Here is a 24,654-nt window from a genome sequence, read left to right as displayed (position 1 = left end):
TTTTACACATTATAAATATATATATACATGTGTATATATACATAATATATATATGTTTGTATGAATATTTACTTTAATATATATAATATTTTATAATAAATAATATAAATATATTATAATATATTTTTATATTTAATATATAATGTATAAATATATATACATATATATACATATATGTATATATAAATATATTTAATACATATATATAATATGTTTGTATGAAGTTATCAAAGGATAAGAGGTGTTTTAGTCTTTTTATTTGTTAAAAATATTCTTAACTCTATTGGAAATTTGGATTTCCAACCCCATATGAAAATCTTTTTGTGGAAAAGTTACTTAAAAATTATTTTTAGAAATCCTATTTCCCAATATTCTTTTTATAAAAAAATTATACCAAATATGAAAATACAAATTCTCAATCTAACATTTTTAGAAATTTTAAAATTTCTCCTATACCAAACAGTCCCTAAGAGTTAAACTTTTTGAATTTAGTCAATTTAATCACTATACTTTTTAAAAAAAACTTAAATTCATCCTAAAATTGTTTAGAGGGAAGATGAAGAAAAATAAGCTTGATGGAGAAACCATAGCTTGTTCTCATCATCTTTTTTATATACTAATATCTAACCATTAATTCAAGAATTAAGGTGTGTGTGATAGTATGAAAATTTCATGAAAAATATCTCATCTAAAGAATTGGATTCCATCTTTATTATTTGACATACTATATTTTTTATGAAATTAAATTTCATAATACAACCATTAAAGCATCATTTAACTTCTTTTTAATGAAAAAAATCATTTAGGGGAAGGTGAATTTTATTTTTCATACAAGTTAAAAAATATTTTTTTTCTAATTAAATGCTATCAAATACACCCTTAATATTTTTGGCATGGAAGAGAGAATTAATGCTATGACGACAACATCACATCCAAAATGATATTTAAGTTTATCATGCGATGAATTTTCTTTTTTTATTTTCATATCTAACTTATTATTATTTATTTATTTATTTCATGATTTTGAACCGTTCTCTAGTTTATACCCATTGGCTTTCTGATAAAATCAAGTCTTGATCGATATATTATTATTACATGCATGTTTAGAACATGAGCTAAATATTTTATGATTATTATCAAAAATTATATTAAATTAATATTCGAACAACAAATAACAACGACCATTAATTATGTCCAATTCAATATTACTTTAATTAACAAATAAAATGACCTACGTACCATCATGTTTACGAGAAGGCTTTTATGCTTATGGTACCAGCTAGGATTAGGTCATCACAAGGCAGAAGGCAACTCAAATTCCCATAGTAACTACCAACACAACAACGTAAAACCATAATAAGGGAGAACAATTAAATTAGTTCATTGCTATAAAATTGATCAAATTAAGCATATTAAGGTGCTTCAGACATAAGCCTGTTCTATACAATCTTGTTATACAAATAGTAACTGTGTAGTTAATTAATTAGTATGAACTAGTCGATGGAGGAAAAATTAAATTTAGACTAATTAAAACTAATTATTGTGCTTTACTATTAAAGATGAACTGAATATCTAACTAAATTTAGTAGTCAATTAGAACTGTTAGCTATGCATAAAAGATTTTACAAGTCAGCATTTAACGATAACGATGCTAGAAATTTAAAGTACCTGCAAAGATGGTGATGAGTTCTAATAAAAAATAAAAGATTATTTTAAAATTGAATATTTATTGGATAATTAACCCTTATTTTGTTTTTAAAATCAGAACAGCAAACACGTACATTCGCCACAAATAAAGTTGAAAAGCAAGCAGGGACAAGACAGACCTATAACCAAGACAAAAAAAAAAAAAAAAAAGCAGACCCAGCAAACTACCGTTATCCTTACTATCTATCAATCAATCTATATATCTATCTATCTATCTATCTACATATATATATATATATATGCGCGCGACAATATGGTTGAAATTCATCTGTTCATACGTACACGTCGATCGACCTGCTGTATCTTAGCTGTTAAGGTCTGAACCAAAGAAGAATAGAAGTGAAAGTAGAATCGAACCAGTTGTCACTCAATATCTTGATTTCATAATTACAGGTCCTATTCCAGTTAACTGTACAAATCAATATCAGACAAATACATACATACATATATATATAGAGAGAGAGAGAGTGGGTGATGGGGGTTTCCGGGGGGGGGGGGGCGCATTCGTGTAATATTCATGAGTGGTCCGCAAGTAAAACCTCGGAGAAGGAAGCCGAAGCTTTGATTATTTTAGAATAATTTTCTTTCGTAAAAATTATTATGTTACTTGATGCAAATAATTGTGAGGAGTGGGGGTGAGTCCGGCTATAGACCTCACCCTCTCTCCCTTGTTAGCTCACGTCAGACAACATAAATAACATAAATGTAAATGTTGCCAAAAACAAGTAACATTTCAACACTCTTGCTTTCGTTAAAGTTAAAGGAAAAGAGTAGGAACATTTAACTCTACTGTTTGGAATTAATGGCAGGGAAGATGTGATCGTGCACTACGGCGATGGCGTGCTGGCATGAACATGGTGAGAAAGGGCTATAGCGACAAGATGTTCGTCACAGCATAGCTCCACAAGCGGCCTTGGGGCTGCCGGGTACACATGATGGATCGCTCTATAATTATATGAGTGAGAGCTGATTCAGCATTATTCATGAATGTCCCCACTTCCATAGCCATCTCATTCCCGGCCACACACTGCTCCAATTATAACTTCAAAAAAACTGTCACTTTCGAATCTGCTGAGCTGATGCCTTGAAAACGTGGGAATTTGTTAACTACAAGTTCAAGCTTCCTCCTGGCCAAATCCATCCCTTAAATCATGCCAAACCTCATGATTTCTTTCTTCCTTTCTGGGCTTTTTCTTTGTTTGAGTGCAAATCAATGCTTTGTGTTCCAATGCCGTAGTTTAGCCCTTTACAATTAAAAATGCAAAATCTCAGATAGCTCGAGTCTATTTGAGTGTAAGTCTCTCAAATAGGATCCAATCTCTAATCTCTTTTTCTCAATAAGTAACTAGCAATCGAATCCTGACACAAAACACATTATTTCTCAATCTCTTTAATTCCTTAAATAATTCATAACAAAAGTTCTACATAAATCTGTATATATGACATAAAATTTACACAACTCTAATATCCTAACACATATACGTACAAAGGACACCAAAAATCCTTCTTTCTTAAAAAACCCGTGTGTAAGCATGCACTCTACTCTGCCACGTGAACAATCTGCATCCCTTCGAATCTGCCCCAAATAACTATCAAAACACCTAATGGTACGGCAATGCCTTGCCAGGCATAAAAGGATTATGACCCAAGGTACCAAAAAACCAAATATATATATATATATATGCACATACAAACACACACACACACATATTAACGGCCTTACTAACAGTCAAGATAAATTTTTGCATTGTCATAAATATTACTGATATATTGGAGGTGAAGTGGAAATTAGGCGGCATAGTGGAGGGGGCACAAAATTATTAAGTGTTTGTAGGTGAGGAAGAGACTTCATATGATTGGACAGATGGGGACACACGAATTGGAAAGGGCTGATGTAGCGCTCTTGCAGCGGCGACAGCTGGCTGAGAGTATGATTGTTTCTAATCCTCGGGCATATAAAATGCGTATGCCTAAAGTTTTGAGGCCAAAAGATCAAAACGCTAACCTAATAGAAGCTGCCACGCAGCCCCCCACGCCCCAAAACACGCACACTACGAGGCCTAATTTCATGCAATCCCTATCAAACAAGCAACCGCGTGGCATTACATATATGGTCCGTCCTGTACAAAATCCTTTGGAACAGTTCTACGAAATAATCAAACCCTTCCTATCTTTTATAGAAGGGAAATGTTAAATGTTAATAGAGATTTACACACAATCTATACACACAGTAAAATAATAAAAATACCTCTTATTTGAATCATTTTTACGAAACCCTTTAACCTTGAAAAATCCACCATTGTTGTCGCCCCCACACTACTGTCACCCCCACTTGCACCCTAGCTCACACCGCTGTTGATATTTTTGGGTGCTTCTCAATCGGATATCGGACAATTTTCACAATCATGGAAGAGTATGTTTGCGAACTTGATGGAAAAGAGAACCGACAGCCTGGTGGCGGGATGACAGAGGTGCGGTGGTCAGCAGGCGACGAGGCGAAGAGAGGATGCAGTAGCTGTCGGCAGTGGCGGGGACAACGGTCGACGTGATCCTCTCGACAAGGCGACAAGAGGATGCAACAGCTATTGATGGGGGTGAGGGCGACAGTGGTGTAACAGTAGGAGTGATCATCTCGACAAGGCAACGAGAGGATGCAATAGTTGTTGATGGTGTCGGGGGCGGCAGTGGTACTACGATTGCTAGGTGTTTGAGGCACCCATGGGAAAGAGAGAAAGAGGAGAGATGAAGGGGGCCATGGGAAGAGAAGGGGAAGCAATTGCAAGTGAGGGCATTTTTGTTATTTTGACATCTTTTGATTATCTTTTTCATTATCTATTATGTATAAATAACATTTTCTTTATAAAATACTTTGTGTGTGTGTACATGTTGTGCATATAGAACTCAAACCCACGTTAATTTATTTCAGGACACGAAACTATATTATGCTATGCAACTTGGAATTCATGTGGATAGGATGGCTCCAAACATTTCCTACTACAAAACCCTAACTCTTGGAAGGAAGACGGCCTAGTATGCCCAGCCCCACTGTGTCTCCCACGAGAGCAAATCAAAATAGAGACAAGTACACGAAAATTCATTAGAATACACACAGTTAAAAGAAAATGGAAAGAATTTAGTGCAACTCTACGTACATTACAATTTCAACTCCAAATAACAAATAATTGATCACTTGCTAATTTATTATTAAATCTTGACATTTACTCTAAACGCATAACTCCAATAATAATTAGTAATAAGAGCTTCATCTCTGAGTAATTTTATTAAGCGAATAATTTACAGTTTTTATCTAAGATGAAGAAAATAATAATAATAATCAGCCTAAGCAGCCGCAATCTGCGATATGCCGACGCGGGAGGAATCAATAATTTCTTCTTTTTTTCTAGAAAATGAGGCCTGAGCTGGGGCGAGACCCGAGATGACGCGGTGGAAGGACAAAGATGTGAAATTATTTGGTGTCATGCAATTAAATAATGCAAGCTCATGCTAAAGAAGCGATTTTCTATGTGAAAATATATTTCATTAATCAAACTTCGCCCACGCAATTTGCCCCTCTGTCTCCTGATGTGTCATTCTGTTGTCTTTTGTCCAAAACTGAAAGCGAAGGAAATGTGTCCAAACCAGAAAATAATTTCACGAGAAGCTAGGCTAGAGGCCCAACCATGACTGGTCCCGGTTCCAAGAACTTATTGAAATGCCTTAATGATTTGATCTGCTCATTCCTTGTCTGTCTCCTAGCCTTAACTAATAATAATAATCTATATCACCTTGACAACCATGTCTGCCCCGGTTATTAAATTAAACAACCACCACTTTGAAGCTAACTAAAATTAGGTCCTGTTATTGTTTTTTAGGCTAGCCACTAGGTGAGGAAAAAAGGTTTCGTGGTTAAGTTTTCCTTTTGAGTAGTTCTTTTTCTGTTCTTATAGACTTGATTAATTATTCACTTTAAAATTATCTTAAATTTAAGGGTAAAGAAATTAATAGTAATGTAACGTAAGCTAAAAAAAAAAAGATACTGCTGACCATATTAATAGTGAGAGAAAATTAGTGTGGAATTAATTCTCCAAAGGTCATCTTAATGGATGAGACAAAAGGACAGAATTGACGTTCCTAAATAAAATTTAATGGTTGAAACAAAGGGTTACATCCACCCATTCAACACAGTTGTTCTCTGAAATCCACACTAACTCATATATGTTATTCGAACAGAAAAAACATACATGCACAAGGTGCAAAGAATCAACTTTATCTACTTTAAAATATTCTTTTTTGCTAACCAAACAAGCCACTAAAGATTAGATAATATAGCTCATCCCCATTTGTTACAATGTTCTCTAAACCACAATATGTGAAACATTCCAAAGATGGCATGCCATGTTTTTCAAAATGTGAACTTTCCTAGTTTACATTAAAGAAGCGTACTCCACTTTTTTTCTTCAACTTTTAGATATAAAAAGGGCATTTCCATACCATGAATTATTATTTTATGTTCCACTTTTATGCTGTGTTTCGAAATAATAATATTCTGCATTAGACTAAAGTAAAACAAATAAATTTAAAATAAAAATAAATGAACGTATTCGTGTATAAGTTATGTTCTTTTCGTTTGTCTTTACATCAAAAGAGAACATGTTCAATAAATTAATCATTGATGATGCAAAATATCATTATTAATAATAATGAATATAAATTACCTGAAGCAATGATAAAAGATCTTAACCGTTGATTGGTTGAATCTCCAATCAGATGACTTCCAATCACTCCAAGTTATTCCAAGAGCTGTCTCCGATTCTTAAATTAACCCTGAAAATATATGTGAATATAAAAGAGAATTAATAGAGCAATAAAGAACCTATGGTTTCAATTTGACTCAAACCTTAACACTTGATAGAGTATAGCCATTTATATTTGTGGAAGACCCCTTCATGAAAAAATCTATTTTACCAGAGGGTATAGGTGGTATCTCATTCTAAGGAAAAATTCTTATGAGACAAATTTCTGTATCCAACCAATAAAAATACCACATGTCAACAAATTTATGAAGGAAATTAGAGGGATTTTTTCTCTAACACAACCTTTCTTGTACTATATTGTAAATATAATATATATAACAAAATAAATATGATATATAAATAGTATATTATATAATATTATAATAACTAAGATATAATAGATAATATAATGAAAAGTCATGAGAGGAAAAGTTCCTTCCAATTTCCATTTTATTCTTCTATTTTCTCTATCCATGCCATAAATTTCTCCTTCATTGAGCTGTTACAGGTTCGCTAACATATGTTGTTTCCATTACTTGGGTTCACAAATTGACAGTAACAAATATTAATGAGTGTCAATCCCTTTATCTTGATATACAAAAATTTTATAAAGAAATTGAAGTGACTGATGAAAATTTCTTTGAAGATGGACTCAAATAACAATATTTAGGAATTTTTGCTAAATCTACTAACTCAATTTCCTTGAGTTACTCAGTTACTTTGATTTTTTTAAGGACAAGAAAATTTTGAAGAGAATAAAAATTTAGAAATCAAGCAATTATATAAAAATTATCTCATTTTTTTTTCTATCTACTCTTTATTTTCTCCTTAAATTCTCTCATTTTCTCTCTATTCTCTCCTTCCCTTTATTCTTTTATAAATTAGAAATCCTAGATTAAAAACATAAGATTCTAACACTTTCCTTCTTGATCGAGACTTATATACATATATGTCTACTAAACCTAAGGGACTTCTATCATATTATCGATCAAGTTATACAATTAAGAACATTTTACTTATTTTAGTGATATGAACATTGTGATTCTATGTGTTGTAATATTATGGGATAAGATTTATATACCATGTCAATTAATTTGGCAAATCATTTTCAAGAAATTTATCTAAAAGTATAGAAGAGTAAAGGGGAAAAAAGTACTCCTAAAATCTTTGTTATATAAAAGTAAGAATTACACTAAAACAATGATATTTTTTAAAAGTTTCATTGCTTTCAGTATTGAAAACAACAAAAACAAACAAAAATATAAAAATCATGACCAAAAGAGTAAATCTACCATTTTAGAACAGACTTACCAAATCAAAGATCACTCGGATGCTGGCTTTTTCCGATCACTCCAGCCCCACACCCAGTTTGAAAATTGTCCCCATATGTTGAGCAATTAAAAGTAGGTTTCGTATTGAACAAATTTCGAAGATCAATCAGAATCCCATGCAACTAATTAAATATAGTGAATGGCACATATACAATCACTGTCACACAAAAAAAAAAGGTGTAAGAAGTAACATCACTGATTCTGCAAATCTGGTTGTCGAATAAAATATGAAACTACATTGCAAGATAATATCAAACTATCTTATGAGAGTTCTTGCTATTAATAAATTACAACAAATATTGAGATCAACAGAATTACACGTGACCGCGCACACAACACGGGCTTGGGATTCCTTCCTGAAAGTGACACATCACATATATTTTCCAACTTAAGGAACCTTGATATCCACTATTAGCCTAGTATAATATATTGATCTATATATTCATTAAAATGTAAAGAGCTTTTATCACAACAATCCCCGCCAGTCCCAGTACTATTCACCCCTTCCAGATAGCAGCATATTCCCAGAGGCCTTCGTTGAATATCCCCTAGAAAGGATTTCTAACATTCCCCTCAATCATCCTTTCCGTGGTTAACAGTAACTAATCAATGAATTCTTGCTTGTTCTTCCTCACCATGTGTATATGATGATTATCTAAAACTGGCTTTCTGGATCTGCGAATAAATAGGTAAAGGTAATTTCACAGTAACCATGGCTGTAGCTATCACATATGTGATAACGAAAAGAAAGAGGATGACAAAATAGATAACAACAATCCAACTACCACTAGCTGTAGCATAAAGCCTAGCCTAAGTACCTCAACAAACAATGTCCACAACACGTGCATAATCCTAAATTATTTAGGCTTAATAGGTAGAGGGGCAAGCGAGTGCTTTTATTCAAGGAGAGGTGCACGTTCATTTCAATTCTCTCTATAATCTATATCTAACCATCACCACTTCCTGTTTAGCTGGTCTGAACTTCACATAGCAAAGGAAATTAGACAAACTGGAAGTATTCCCAGCTTATATGGTCCAAACCACGTTGCTCTCTATAATTCAGGTTACCAATTTCACAATGAAGTTCTAATTTCGTTTCAGACTACCCAAGCACAAGAGAGAAACCACAAAGTGAGAATTGCAAAATTCCCATTGATCAAAGGTGATATCTCGAGTCCTCCAATGAATTAGCAAATCATTAAATAACAGCCAGATGAGGTGGACAACAAAGGAAATGCCAAAACTGTAGTCCTACGATTTCACAAAGGATTTGTATAATACTGTCAAAGAAATCATTCCAAAGCATAGGGACCTAAAGCCAAGTTCGTTGAGCAATCAAGAATAGCAATATACTCTGAGGTCAAGGTTAAAGACCAATTGATGATCCATGAAAGATCATGACAAAAATCCTCCAATGAATTACTAAATATATACATGTATCAAGAATTCATACAATGTATGTCAATCATAGAACTAATACTTTCAAAGTGATTAGGTATCAAAAGAAAATCACGCCTATAGGAGGCTCAACTTAAGATTTTGTACCATGTAAATATATAAATCATGAAACTAATAAATTCAAGGTGATTAGATGGAAAAATAAAATCCATAAATAAGATTCTTGAAAGCATTTACCAAACATGGCCAAATATTTAGTGGATAACTACTAATGCATCTCAAAGTCAACTACTAATTATCATCAACTAATTTTTCACCAGATGCACTTCCCAATGCAACCCTCAAGCAAGCAAATGATGCGATAAAGTTTCAACATCTTCAAATAGAAAAGTTTCATGCGATAGTGGTGAAAAACATACATACATGCATACATACGTACATATCAATGTAAATTATGAAAAAAGAAATAAAACCTAAAAGTCCATCACACGAAGCATTACAAATATAGATGCAAGACAAGCAAATCAAAACAGGGTGCAACACAAAGACTTCCAAAGTGTCACCCATTCTAGTACTACTCTTACTCAAACATGCTTAGCTTTGGAGATCTAATGAGATCCAATGCATTTAGTGTTAGTATAATCACATCCATGAACCACAAAAATTAAAAACTATACATACATATGTATATAAATAATAAAAAAGGAATGAAACCAAAAAATCCATCCCAAGAAGCATTATAAATCTAGATTCAAGAGAAGTAGATTAAAGCAATCCAACATGAGGACTTCCCATGGTGTTGTCACCCATCCTAGGACTACTATCACCCAAGCAGAGTCAAAAATTCGGAAATCTGATCAAAGCCAGTGCATTAGAGTTGGAATGACGTACCCCAGAACCACAAAAATTTAAAACTATACATACATTTATATAAGTAACAAAGGGGAATAAAGCCTGATTATCCATCCCGCAAAGCAGTATAAATCTATATGTAAGAGAAGTAAATTAAAAAAGGGGTGCAACACGAGGACGACACAAGCTGTCCCCATCCTGGTATTACTCTTACCCAAACAGGCTTACCTTTAGAGGTTTGATGGGACCAACCAAGTGCATTATTGCTTGTATGATCACACCCATCAACTACAAAAATCTAAAAATATGTGTATAAAAAACAAAAAGGGAATAAAACCTGAAAATTCATCCACGAAGCGTTATAAATCTAGATGCAAGAGAGGTAAATTAAAAAGAGGGGGTATAGCATGATTTTTCCAATTACCCCTTGTTCCTTTCAAGATTTTTTAATATATACTATGATTTGTCAAGTGACAGTTAAAATTTATTTATCAGAGTTTGTAAGGATCAACCCCAATATTTTATACTAAAAAAAAGGGGTAAGTGTAATAGTTTTGTTAAACTAACGATGTACATAAATTATTTATTTTTAAACATTGTAGTTTGATTGAACCTATGCTAATATATAAATGCATATTATAATATTTACGTATTAAATCTTTACCTCCAGTGACAATATTTGCCACGCTCTGCCCTCGGCTTGAAGGATTTAGGGCAATAGTTCATGCTTCTAGGACATAGGGAATAAGGTTTCAAATCTGTATGGGTTCCCAAAATACAGAAGCTGGGACTATCATGAGGCATTTTAAAAAAATAGAAAAAAACTGGAATTAGATACACACCTGTGTGCGCGATGAAGAAGAAATGAATAAAACATGAAAAAATAAGTCAATGTGTACGTGTATTAATGACTATTAATATATAATTAATTTAAAATTAGTATATTAATATTCTGATTATACAATTAAATAATATGTCAAATAATATATTTGGTTAAACTAAAATAAGTTTTAATATATTATATATTAATAATATAATAATCATATTATAAAATAATGTCATCTTACAACAAATTCAATATTCAATTTTCTGCGTTGACCTCAGTGGTTGACCTGGCCAATTAAAAAGCTCGTTCTAGGAACAAGTAAACCTAACTTGAGCATCATATAAACCTCATTGAAGTAATCAAACCTTACGTAGGAGACACACTACACTGCTGAACTCTTCACATTTACCGCTGTACAACAACTCCAGGAACCTATATGAAGGCGTTATCACTCGCTTTGGGTAACACTGATCGAAAATATAAAATAAAAAATGCGTTAGAATGCTGTGACAGTAAAAGAATAAGGACATTCATGATGAAGATCTTGGCAAGGAAACCCAAGCCAAACTCTCAAAACCTAGACTACAAAATGTAGATAGTTACATCTGCAAACAAAATAGATGTATGATAGCAAATATACCTGCATATCCAAATAAATCGGCGGACTGGTTTCAAAATCGGCCAAGTGCAAGAGCGAATTCAGGACGCTCAGAAAAAAAAAAAAAAAAAAGAGTAAGTTGAGAAGGAGCATTTATAGCAGCACTACCCGCATGTATGCGTGTGGAAGAGAGAGGAAGAAGAGTAACAAACAAAGAAAAGCGAGAAGCGAGACGAATCGGCATTGCCGGCGCATACCGTCACCAGCATTCCCGTCCTTCTGACTACTCGGCGTTATCAAATAAGCACAAAATCGAAAAGAAATTAGGTTAGGGTTTCAGAACAAGATTGTGAGATAATATAGAATCGGCAGATCTTACCTAGGCTTTCCGTGAATATGTTGGAGAAGAAAACGATGGAAGAATGAGATCACGGAACGAGAAGAAGGAAGAAGAAAATGAGGAGGAACTGATTCGGAATCGGAGACGAAGAGAAGCGCCGGAGAAGCGTTAAATTGGGAGCGAGCGAAGAAAATGGAGAGAGCGAGGCGCGCCCGCGCGCCATTCAGGACCCACCGTCGGAATTTGAATTCCATCCTATTATGTTGTTAGCTGTCACCGACCTTTTATACTAGCTGTTTAAACTAAGATGGCATCCAGCAGATATTGTGTTCATTTATATTAAACATAATATAAAGTATGAACAAATTAAATATTTAAATAATACTTTTATTCTGAATTCGATTATCCAATATTATTTCCAGATTTTGAAATTTGTAATTTTTATTTCATAAATTGTTTGTATGCCATAAGGGCAGCAATTAAACGAAATAAAGGTGGTTTTTAATTTCCACCTAAAAAGTGTCAAATCATGCATCAAACCACGGTATGATTGCGACAATGGTCTTAATGATACCATACAAAAATCTAGACGTGTGCTCACAGAACTCGAACTTGAACTGTTATTCTTGCACGCATAGTTACCTTCTTTTGTAAAGAGACTTTGCGCGATCCAAAAATCATAAAATTTAACCAAGTCGAACAGAGCAACTTACCAGTTACTATCAAATTTATTTAACCAAGCCAGGGGGCGCTGCAACTATGTAGTTAGTTCATTGGCTAACAGTTTTAATTATTAAATTGAAAATCATAAGAGGTCACTGTAGACCGTTGCTATTCCTTAAATATTGTCTAAAACCCCACCACAATGGGACATCATATGGATGGATCAAGAGGACGTTTCACTTCAATTGTGTACTACTCTGAACTTTAAACAGTTAGCAATCCTATGACAAAATTGAATCAAGATGGCTCACACGTCTCTCTAGATGGAAGAGGGTCTGTTTCCTTGGTTTGAATGAATGCTTTTCCTGCAAACACAAGCATTTTTCTCAAGCAGACTTCAACTTGGCTGATGTTGAGGCTAGGTGCGAAAGAGTTCGGTGTCCAACAAACATCAAGAAGATTCCCAAGAAGCCAAGTGCTTTGAAAGTTGTGAACAGATCCAACTGCAGAGAAATAACATCATCATCAGAGGGAAGATGAACAGTCGACAGTAATCCAACTACCCAACTCCTTAGAAATCGCAAGCAATATGTTCTTTTTATTTTTTTTTTCCTTTTTTGGGTAAAATAAAAGTGATTCGAAAACTTAAAAATTTTAAACATTAATTCTAGAAGTATTTGGATAACACTTTAGGTGACCTAACAAATCTGGAAAATAAAATGGAAACACTTGGGTACAGAAAACTTGCCCTCAAACTGCTCGATATTGGTAAATTACTAAACAAAACAATTGTCCAAGAGGATAGTGTAAAGTTGAGAGACAGACCTTCAACCAGAAAAGCACATAGAGTATGAGAACTGCTGCAACGCCAACATGGAACAAAATGGCAAATGTGGCAGGTATGGTCGATTTAGGGAAGTTCTTCACGTTTACGCCGAGCCGAAGTAACTGTGAGAGGAATCAGAAAGAGCATGCAATGTAAGTAACTGCCCAATTTCGTTCGGAGGTTCAATGTAGCTGATATAGCAGCTTCCTCTTAAGTAAAATAACCAATCAGGGAGGAACTGGAGGAAGGGGATAATGGGCATACCCATGACCTCCAATAACTTTGTTACATTATTGGAAGTTCGATGAATTATTGGAAGAGATTTAGAGTACTTGACTCAGTTTCCATCCCAACAGACGGAAGCAAGAGCTTTTATTATCAATTTATTCTCTCTCATACTCTTCTGTTTTCTGTCATGCTAGCGGAAGGGGTAATGGTGATTTTATAATTATGACTCATGTTTCTAAAAAAACATATTACTACACTAGATTGCAGTTAAAATTCACATTAGAATAGTTACAGATCATTACTGAAGAAACATGTAAACCATATTGGCCCAGCCAATTTATTTTTGTGCTTTTAGCCAAAGAGGCATTAGAGTTTGCAGTGTGAGCAATCTCCGGTTAAAAGGCACGTGTTATACACATAGAATTTGCTTATGCAATTAAGGTCTCCAGACCAAAGACTTACCCCAATCAAGAATCCAAGGAATGGCACGAGAACAAGGGCTAGGAAGCCAAGAGAAAGCTCTCTTGGTGGTCTCTTGTCTGGGGTCCTGAAGATGTGGGTTATCTCAGCTTTGGGTCCATATCTCGAAAGAGGATCAATAGGATGAGAAGGGGGGCGTGCAGCCCCCTCAGGTGGTTCTGGGAGATCTAATTCAATATTGCCTAGCTCCAGTACGAAAGAGTTCTCCTGAAACCAAAAAAATGATAAATTACATGGACAAGGATTTCAGAAGTCAAACTTACAATGTCAGCACCACATGGCCCTCTGTACCCCGCCCCAAAAAACAATATATATTAAGAAAATGAAAAAAAATAACAAAATCAAAAACGCCAATGAGAAAATCAGTTAATACAATAACAAAGTTCAAATTCACCAACAGTATTTACCATGACAGCATCACCAACAGAAAGTTGAATATTATATGTACCGGAGAGGTAGAAAAACTTCTCAACCAGTCCAAGAAAATCCTACACAATGAAATGCAACTAGCATAAGGAAACTAATTCAATAAGCATCAGTAGTAAGTAATTTCTGTTGACTTCTAAAACAATTTTCTACTAAGGGGAGGTATGTCACGCCAGGTCACATCCCATTCCAATATTGACGAATGCTAAAATCTTGTCATATAAGTGCATATATGCGTATCTCTAAAGTTCTAAACCAATTTTTAACTTCTCCACAGTTTAGCAAGCAATTTTGCAGGCTTCATTTGGAAAAAGATGGGAAAATATAGAATCTAAAGTTTGACTGAAAAAAGAAACTTTACTAATATTATCTCAAACTGTTTCCCAGACTTCCCCAGGACAAAGATGTGCTCAACTTCAGTCTCATGTCTCAACTTCAGAAAAGCCTGCACAAAAACAAAGTCACAATAACTTAGTATAGGAAGAACATTAATATAGCAAAAATTAATTGGAAGACAAAAACCTGATGTGGTTTAAATGGTTTGCCCAGAGGAGTCATCAATTGAAAGGATAGGCGCAGCTTCTGTAGATGGTTGGCTGATAAAGAAAGAGCTTTTCCTGCAGATAAATCTAGCCTGAAGAAAATAATAACATAATTGATAAATTACCTTGTCAAAGAAAAATTAGTAATGATGTAAGCATTGTTGCAAGTAAATAACACATAGAAAGGATCAAAAACCATATATTTGTTTCCATTTTTAAGCATTTTTCTCATATCATGTACAACATTGGTGTCACATCTGAAATCTGGAAAGAGGTGATCAAATTTAAATTGATCATAAGCCACAAAAATCTTCTTTAATTTAAACACAACAGTTAATTGAGCAACAAGCATTTCAAAGAAATAAGAACAGAGTGGAAAATAATCAGGGACCATGCGATGGGAAGACCATATAATGGACAACCAGAAGGGGCAACAAATCCATGTTTAAAAAGATAATGCATACTTTTTCTGAGTTTCCACACTTCCAAGATCGCTGTCATGTACTGCAATTTCTGCATTCTCAACTTTGATAATTCCTGTGACATATACTGGTACTTTGATTTGACCTCCAGTTGCATAAATTTTCTTGTGCTCTGAATCATGTAATGCAATCTACCAAAAGGAGATGAAAAATGAAAATGACAAAAAGTGGGTTCACATAGAAAACAGATTAAATTTATCTTCTTTGATGCATGAGATAAGCAGGAAAAGAGAAGAGGGAATGGGAATAAGATGAATGGAAACTAATACCTAGCAGAAAAGACCAACACAAAATGATAATATCAAAATGCATTACCTCAAATGTAAAAATATAGTTGCCTACATCAACGGTTCCATGAAAAGCATCCAAGACATGAACATCATTTTCTGGATCAAACTTTAGTTCCTGCATCAAAGAAATTACAATATCATTAAGCTACAAGTCAGGCAAATGATATAATAAACCGGGTATGTGCATCTGGTAAAACAAAAAGTAATCAAAACACACCTGGCTCTCAATTACTGAAACAACCTTTGACCCAGAGGTGGATGCTTGCACAAGTTTTACTGATAGAGGTGGTGGTATAGATCCCAGTACAGTATTCACACGGACCTGATAAATATTATCAGGATGAGAATTAATAATGCCATATAAGCTGAATGCATGAAACTCTGCAAAACAATAAATAGCCCAATTTTTTTTATAAAAGAAAAGAAGCTAAGCCTTAAGAAAAACATAAACAGACTAAAGCTGCTAAACAATGCAGCAAGAACACATTCAAATCTATTAATCTAAGCAACTGCAACAAATACCTGTTCTTGATATATGAATACAAATTATCTATAAACCTAAAAAAAATGCATTTACCACTGGGTTAGGAAGAAGTAATCGACAACTGATACAAAGTGTTAACAGCCACTTGATAAACCCATGATCAATATGCCAGAACATGACAATTTCTATTATGATTATTGGGGCTGGGGCGGGGGCGGGGGACGGGAAGGGTCTGGCATGCATAGCAAGAAAGCATGCATGTGCATAATCAAGTGCATAATCAAGAGCGTGTTGATAGTGAAGAAGAGCTCACTTTATGAGATATCAGGTACATGTGCAGTAAGGAGGCAAATAAAGGTAAGATAGGTGTCAATAAAGTTACTAATTAAAATCTTTATCCCCAAAAAATTGAATATGTTGAGCATAACTAAAGCACATTGTAGGACACAAAGGAATAAGTGTATAGAGATGAAACACCTTGAGCTGGTCTTTTCTAGTCAGTGAAAGGACAGTAGCTGGAAGTGACAAAATCAGCGGAATGGAAACCCTGTACATCAATAAAGAAAAGAAGTGGCAATTAAATTAGTTTAATAAATTCTCACAGTCCTTAGGGGAGGGCAGGCTGCCACATATAAATCATTAGATTTCCTTATATGACGTAGAATACATATTGAAAGAAAACTGAGCACATAAATGCAACCCCTATATGCAATGATACAAAGAGAATCTCCAAAGTGCAAGCGTACTGCTACCATTTGTTGCACTCAAATGAAGTCTTCACAAAGTCACATAATTTACAGAATCAGGTATCATCACAAGTCATATGGAGCTAATCACAAGAAGGCAAGAATGGAATGCTTCAAGAAGCTACCTGTTGCTTTCCAAAGAAGCTAATGCATCAATTTGGTTATAAAAGTATTTCGAATTTCCAGGGATTCCAATGCCAAGAAAAAATTTTACCAAACCCAATACCAAGAAGGCAAGAATGGAATGCTTCAAGAAGCTACCTGTTGCTTTCCAAGCAAGCTAATGCATCAATTTGGTTATAAAAGTCTTTCGCATTTCCAGGGATTCCAATGCCAAGAAAAAATTTCGCCAAACCCAATACTTTCTCGCCTGGAAGCTGAAAATTGAGCAGGGGTTGATGAGGAGGGGGGGGGGGGAGGTTTTAGCAAGTCAAATATAAAAGGAAATAAACTCCAGAAAAAAAAATGCCCCTACACACATTTAAATTTCCAGAAGTAGCTGTAGCAAAAGCTGTCAGCCCACAAACTACAGATGAAGTGGCTGAAAGAGGATCCTGATGTTCATGCCCATCAACACGTTTCTCATCAAAGTAGTGGGCCCCATCATCTAAAACAGAAAATGTTACATTCTTAATAAGATGAAAATAAAGATATTATGTTGTTTAAATCAATGCTAGCTATTAGGAAGTGATATGCATGATCATATATGTCTCCTACGGTACATTCAGTCAACTTAGGTGAACACCCACACAATCAGTTCTCTAAAGGTATTAGTAGAATAATAGACAGTGGTTTACCTTAAAAGTTATCTTCAAGAATACAATAACAATCACGAACTTTAATCCCACCAAATAGGGTCGGCTACATGAATTCCAGATCTCCAATCATCTCTATCCATGGTCATTGCCTCTATAAAGTTAAGATATCCCATGTCATATCTCAAGGTTCCCCACCAAGTTTTCTCGGTATTCCTCTCCCTCTGTTGCTAAAAAGTTCCTCCTTTTCATTCACTCACCTCACATGTGGTTCCATTGGTCTTCTCACACGTCCAAACCATTTTAGTCATAACTCCATCATCTTATCTTCAATAAGCACCACTCCAACAGGAATGACTGTGTAGTAAGATATATTTTGTTTCCCATCTTATTCTATTCAATTATTAATTTTTTGGATAAATATCAAACTTCTATTTCAGCTATATATATATATATATATATAAATCAAAGTTGTGGTTCCAACTACTTGATTAGAGGACTACCAACACACACAAAACAAGGTGGGGAAAATCACAATATCATTTTAAAAAATGCTCGGCAAACCAATCTTATAAGGAGGACACAACCATGGCCACAAGGCCTAGAAATTCGGAAAAGTATACTCATACCAGAAACGGAAGTTGAGAAAAGGAGACCCAGAAATTAGGAAAACATAAGATTGAGAATAAAATAGGAATGCAACAAAAAATAACATTCTTTTACAATTTTTGTTAGTTACAAACATACAACAACAACATATCCAGCCTTTATCCCACTATGTGGGGTCGGCTACATGAATTCTAGACTTCCATGTATTTCTGTTTTTTGTCATATCTTCATTTAGGTCCATACACTTCATATCAAACTTTAATGTCTCTTCCAAAGTCTTTTTGAATCTGCCTCTACCTCTTTTTTTTGACTAATTGTTCCATTTCATCAACTCTCCTCACAGGAGCGTCTCTTGGTCTCCTTCTCACATAACCAAACCATCTTAGTCTAGTCTCTCTCATCTTCTCCTCGATTGGCACTACTCCTACCTTATTACGAATAACTTCATTTCTAATTTTATCTTTTCTTGTATGACCGCACATCCATCTTAACATCATCATCTCCGCTACGCTCGTCTTCTGCTCATACTAGTATTTGACTGCCCAACATTCTGAGTCATACAACAAAACTAGTCTTATAGCTGTCCTATAGAATTTTTCTTTCGGTTTTAATAAGATTTTACCATCACATAACACCCCCGATGCATTTCTCCATTTTAGCCAACTTGCCTTAATTCTATGTGTGACATCCTCGTGAATTTCTCCATCTTTTTGAATCACTGATCCCAAATATCGAAAATGGTCTTTTCTTTGTAAGATTTGGTCTTCCAATTTTATAATAACATCCTCCACTCTTGCATCCTTGCTAAATTTACATTCCATATATTCTGTTTTCTTTCTACTTAATTTAAAACCCTTAGATTCTAAATTGTTCCTCCACAACTCAAGCTTAGTGTTCACTCCTTTTGTTTCATCCACCAACACTATGTCGTCTGCAAATAGCATACGCTATGGCACCTCTGTCTAAATATCTTTAGTGAGTTCATCCATTACTAAAGCAAATAAGTATGGACTTAGTGCAGAACCTTGATACAGTCCTATTGTAATTTTAAACGGTTCAGTATCCCCTCCGCATGTTTTAACCCTTGTCTCTACACCATGATACATGTTCTTAAGGGCTTGTATATAGGCTATTCGGACTCCTTTCTTCTCTAAAACCCCCCATAATACTTCTCTAGAGACCCTATCATAGGCATTTTCTAAATCTATAAACACCATATGTAGGTCCTTCTGATGATCCTGATACCTTTCCATTAGGCGCCTCAGTAGGTATATAGCTTCCATTGTTGAACAACCAGACATGAAACCAAACTGATTTTTCGAGACCTCTGTTTCTTTTCTGAGCCTCTACTCTATTACTCTCTCCCAGAGTTTCATGGTATGGCTCATTAACTTAATTCCTTTGTAATTTTCACAATTTTGAACATCTCCTTTATTCTTGTATATAGGAACCAAAGTAGTCTTCCTCCACTCATCCGGCATCTTTTTTAATTTAAGGATCGCGTTAAATAATTTCGTTAGCCAGGAGATGCCCTCTTCTCCCATGCATTTCCATACTTCTATTGGTATATTATCCAGTCTCACCGCCTTATAATTTTTCATCTTTTTTAATGCTTGCCTTATTTCATTTGAACTTATGCATCGATAAAATATATAGCTCATGTTCCCTTTGGAGTTACTAAGATATCTCAACCTAACTCTTGTGTCGCCACCATCATTGAATAATTTTGTGAAATACTCCTTCCATCTCTCCTTAATCGCTCCCTCATTCACTAATACATTTTGATTTTCATCTTTTATGCATTTCACTTGATTTAAATCCCTTGTTTTTCTTTCTCTTGCTTTAGCTAATTTATATATATCCCTTTCTCCATCTTTTGTATCAAGTCGTTTATATAGATTCTCATATGCTTTTGACCTTGCTTTACTAACAGCTCTTTTTGCTGCATTTTTTGCTTCTTTATACTTTTTTTGATTTTCTTCATTGTTGCACTGATATAGAGCCTTATAGCAAGTTTTCTTATTTTTAATTTTCAATTGTATCTCTTCATTCCACCACCAAGACTCCTTAAGGTTAGGGGCTCTACCATTTGTCTCTCCAAGGACTACCTTTGCCGTGCTTCTCAGGGCATTAGCCATTTCTCTCCACATTTGGTTTGTCTGTCCTCCTCCATTCCATTCCCTTCTATCCCTTAATTTTTCTTTGAAGATTAGTTGTTTCTAACCTTTTAAATCCCACCACCTGATTCTTGAATTTTGTTTTATGTGATTTTTTCTCTTCCAATTTCTTACTTGGACGTCAAGTACTAAAAGTCTATGTTGAGTAGTCAAACACTCTCCCGATATCACCTTACAATCCCTACAATATAACCGATCCTCTTGTCTCATAAGGAAGTAATCTATTTGGGTGCTTGATGTGATATTTTTATATGTGATTAAGTGTTCGTCCCGTTTTTTGAACCTAGTATTGGTTATGATGAGCCCATATGCCATAGCAAGATCTAGAATAGACTTACTCTCATTATTAATTTCCCCGAATCCATACCCTCCATGTACCTCTCTATACCACTAATTTAGCATATAAAATACCATGAAATCTATATGAATGACAATATAATCATCATCTAGCATACAAAAGAAAAGACAACTATTTTTATAAGAATTGCAATTAGGCTCAAACAAGACACACCATTTGGCTTGTCCAATGCACATAACCCAATTTTTCCTACATGTATCCATGTACAATACATGTCGGAGGTATGAGATCCAAAATGAAGTGTGCATGCACCTTATGTAGCCAATCACCAGCAAGACGTGCGAGTCCTGTAACTACAAATGTTATAGGTACATCATAGATTCTTTTCCTAGGATGTGTCAAGCCTGGAATAAGCCAATAACTACATCTAGCACTCATCAGATTGACAAAACAGAAGGAAAACAATTTTCCTCCAAGAGCAATGGACCATTTGTCGTCTTATTATGTAACAGGGAAAGAAAAAGGTATAACACAGAACCCTAAATAAAGTAGTAAAGCAAACAAATCATAAAAAAGAATACAAAGAATTAAGGTGAATAAGCTTCAGTAACTATGCATACCATATTTCTCAACACTGTCAAAGAGCTTGACTACACCACTTCTAAGTGCTCCAATCTGGCAATGGTAGAAGTAGTCAATTAAAAAGATGAAAATAACCACAAACACATTACATACAATGATTTCCCAAGAAAAATAAAAATTCAAAGAGATTTTTGTATGAGAAGATAAATTATCATAAATACTAAAAAGGCTACAGGCAAAAATTAAAAAGAACAGTTCAGTGAAGGGTACATGTTCAGTGGATATTGGAGATGTACAATGTCATCCCTCCACTACTTTGTTGGCCACACTTGCTGTTTCCATTCTTAAACTACATAGGTGTACTAGCAGGCAGTAAAAACAGTAACTACCAAAGACAAGGAATCCAAATAAGTGCTCTCTCAGTAGCCACCTAACATAGCAGAAAAGCGAAAACAAGGATTTCAAAATTTATCAAGTATGAATTACAAGAGATACAAGAAGTTATACAGCTTGTATCTTTCCTCATTCCTTGGAAGAAGACTTTCTAGAGTCAGCTTAAAAGGAAGGTCAAAAGACTCCTTGTCTAGGAAGAAATTGATGACAAGAAGGTAATAAAAATACTAAATATTTCAAAGAGAACAATGTCTTTCCAGAGAAGAAACCATAATAGAACTCAACTCACCTTGGTTTGGTCAATCTCAGAAGTTGCTAGTGAGAAAACTCCACCAAGTGTTTCAAGTGCTACACCTGCAAGAATTTAACACACCACGGAATTGTATGAACAAGCTAATTAATACCTAAGTTCTTACAACAACAGCAAACTAAACCATGGGTTAGCTGCATAGATTCTAGCTTGCCAATCACCTCATCTATGAACATAACCACTACCTAAATTCTTAAACAAACAAATTTAAAACAACCATGAGAATGATAATTTATGATTCTACGTGTTGGCCATAGAGTATTACCAGCAGCGAAAGAACTTGATGCAGGGTTGCTGGAACTATAGCGCCACCTTCCATCACTTTGGCTGAGTGCCTGTTGAAATTTTTTAGCATATATTAAGGGGCACAAAAAACAAGTTCTGTACTCTATATGCACCATCAATAGAATAAGTAAAACATCGAATATTATGCAGTAGTTACCAACCTTTATTGACTGGAAAATACCATCAGCATCAGGAAGAAGCACATCAACTTCAGAGGTTTGATCCTGCATAGAATCAATAAAAATGGAATCACTGTTAGAGAACTCAGGAGATCAAATAACAATAAAAAGAAAGAAAAAATTCCATTCCAATTTTTAACAGTCAGGACCCAATATAATACAGTTAAAACAGAAAAGAAAATTGCTTCAACAGCCACATTACAAAGGGTAAACCTGGTACAATCTTAATGCAGAATAAGGTAAGAATTAAATCATTGTTCCAACATATTAATTACCTTAATACTCATCAAACTTCCTACAGGGTAGTAAAAATCGAGTAACGAATTAGCATCCTGGAGAGAAGCTTTAAGTCTTGAAGCAACATCCTTCAGGAGAAATGAGGAAAAAAACAAATGTGGTGTATCAGTGCAAAGATAATAAGGAAACCCTTAAAAATAACTTATCAGTGGGAATTTGGAAAGCATGAAGTTACCGCAAAGACTTTCTCATCAATCTTGCATTTTAATAATGCATTGACCCTCAGTGCATAAAACAAATCCTTTAAAAGTGAAGATGAAGACTGAATAGTGTCCACCACCAGGGGGCAAGTGCGAGTCCTTATATCAAGCTCCTTTCCGATTCCAAGAGTCTCAAATGTTCTCAAGGCTTCGTATGCTTCTTCTAAGCTGTAAATATATAACTTTCAATTGGATAACATTTTACCTAAAAATTCCTAAGGTTTCAATGATTGCAACCAACAGGATTAAGCCTGATTTACTGCAATTATTTAGCGGTAAAAATTATGTATTAGGTGTCATCTCTCCAATCAATAAAAAAGTTACTGTAGAAAAATTAACAAAGCAATTACAGTGCCAAAGATCAGAAAGATAAACAATCAACTAGGAAAAAGACAACAGAATTTTGTGTGCGCCATTAGAATGCATTCATATAGCAATATGACTATGGGATGAATATTATCATAAACCGTGACATGTCATATACCAAACAATATAAATTTGGCAAAGTATAATAGTAGCATCTTCTAAAAGACCTGGGCTGCAACAACGGTAATATGCTCAACCTATGTGAGCAGATATCCTCATTGCTTTCTGGTTAATGAAATTACTCAACAACTCTTTTTTCACACTCCAAGACTATCCTAATCATCTTAAGGCGAACCATAAGATGATTATGAAATCAATTGTTCTCTGAAATGCAAACCAGAAGAAAGCCAAACAAAACAAAACTAAGCACACCGTTAAACCTTTAATCACATCAATCAACATCTATATTTCCTTACTTTATTGCCAAGGAAAAGCTACGGAAAAGACTATGACAAGCCTTGAAGAGATGGTCTAGGAGGTTCAAATGTAACTAGACACGAATTATCACGAACTACCACATTACTTATACTGCTTTCTATTTTCCCTTCGAAATAGGTTAAGATATAAATGGCGCAAAAGGGCCAACCCACGAGTAAAATAAGTGCACAGTTCATTTTCCACGGACCGGTTTCTCAATAACCAAACTGAGCATTGTGGGAACGTACAATCAGATAAAGACACCAGTAGGATGAGATCAAACGCCGATCGGATCAAAACATTCATTTTAGTCAAACAAAGAAACAAAAACCTAGGGTTTAACTTCACCTTCCAAAAGATCCATCAACTGGCGTGAAGAGCTCTAGTGCAGCAGATCGGTGAGAGTCCGAGATCGGGTCAAAGGCGGCCGCCTCGCAGACCAATGTTATACATAGTATAACCAGAAATCCAGTATTTCTGGCCATCCCTGCAAAAGAAAAACAGCAGCAGCAGCAACGACGATCAGAGAAGTGAGAGAAATTGAAGTTTGGAACCCTACGAGTTCAATTACAAAGAGAGATCGTACGGATATTTTCGGAGGATCGGTCAGTGTGAGAGAGGATCTAAGCCACTATGACTCTTCGGTGGATGACTTGCTTCGACTGCGCCCGGAGACGGATGGGTCGAGAACTCGAGAACGAGATGCTTTATACTGTAAATTCCCAATTTGCCCATGGTTTGCTACTGTTTTTTTTCCGATAAGCGTCCTTCTAA

At 34.8% G+C, this 24,654-nt stretch overlaps 1 protein-coding gene and 1 long non-coding RNA gene across 3 annotated transcripts; both read right to left on the bottom strand.

Moving 5' to 3' along the window:
* Positions 1–2,319: 2,319 nt before the first annotated feature.
* On the bottom strand, positions 2,320–11,568 carry LOC127786717 (uncharacterized). Of its 2 annotated transcripts, none has more exons than XR_008020050.1 (4): positions 11,548–11,568; positions 7,812–11,374; positions 6,423–6,531; positions 2,320–2,951 (listed from the first exon to the last, which is right to left on the bottom strand). It is a non-coding gene; the product is annotated as an uncharacterized LOC127786717 (long non-coding RNA). The 2 variants fall into 2 exon arrangements; XR_008020051.1 differs by having other exon boundaries at positions 2,320–3,066; positions 11,548–11,566.
* Positions 11,569–12,554: 986 nt separating this feature from the next.
* On the bottom strand, positions 12,555–24,610 carry LOC127786716 (dolichyl-diphosphooligosaccharide--protein glycosyltransferase subunit 2). Its single transcript, XM_052314329.1, has 20 exons — positions 24,467–24,610; positions 24,229–24,367; positions 23,073–23,265; positions 22,876–22,965; positions 22,583–22,645; positions 22,402–22,471; positions 22,116–22,180; positions 21,472–21,526; positions 17,492–17,619; positions 17,274–17,389; positions 16,744–16,813; positions 16,000–16,104; positions 15,808–15,897; positions 15,475–15,623; positions 14,991–15,102; positions 14,830–14,913; positions 14,450–14,530; positions 14,025–14,249; positions 13,334–13,456; positions 12,555–13,011 (listed from the first exon to the last, which is right to left on the bottom strand). Exons 2-20 carry the CDS (start codon positions 24,363–24,365, stop codon positions 12,895–12,897), a joined length of 2,073 nt encoding a protein of 690 aa, XP_052170289.1. The 5' UTR covers positions 24,366–24,367; positions 24,467–24,610; the 3' UTR covers positions 12,555–12,894.
* Between the last annotated feature and the right edge of the window lie 44 nt (positions 24,611–24,654).

Source organism: Diospyros lotus, chromosome 12 (genome assembly GCF_014633365.1).
Source record: "Diospyros lotus cultivar Yz01 chromosome 12, ASM1463336v1, whole genome shotgun sequence".
NCBI lineage: Eukaryota > Viridiplantae > Streptophyta > Magnoliopsida > Ericales > Ebenaceae > Diospyros > Diospyros lotus.
This window is presented reverse-complemented; position numbering and strand designations above follow the sequence as displayed.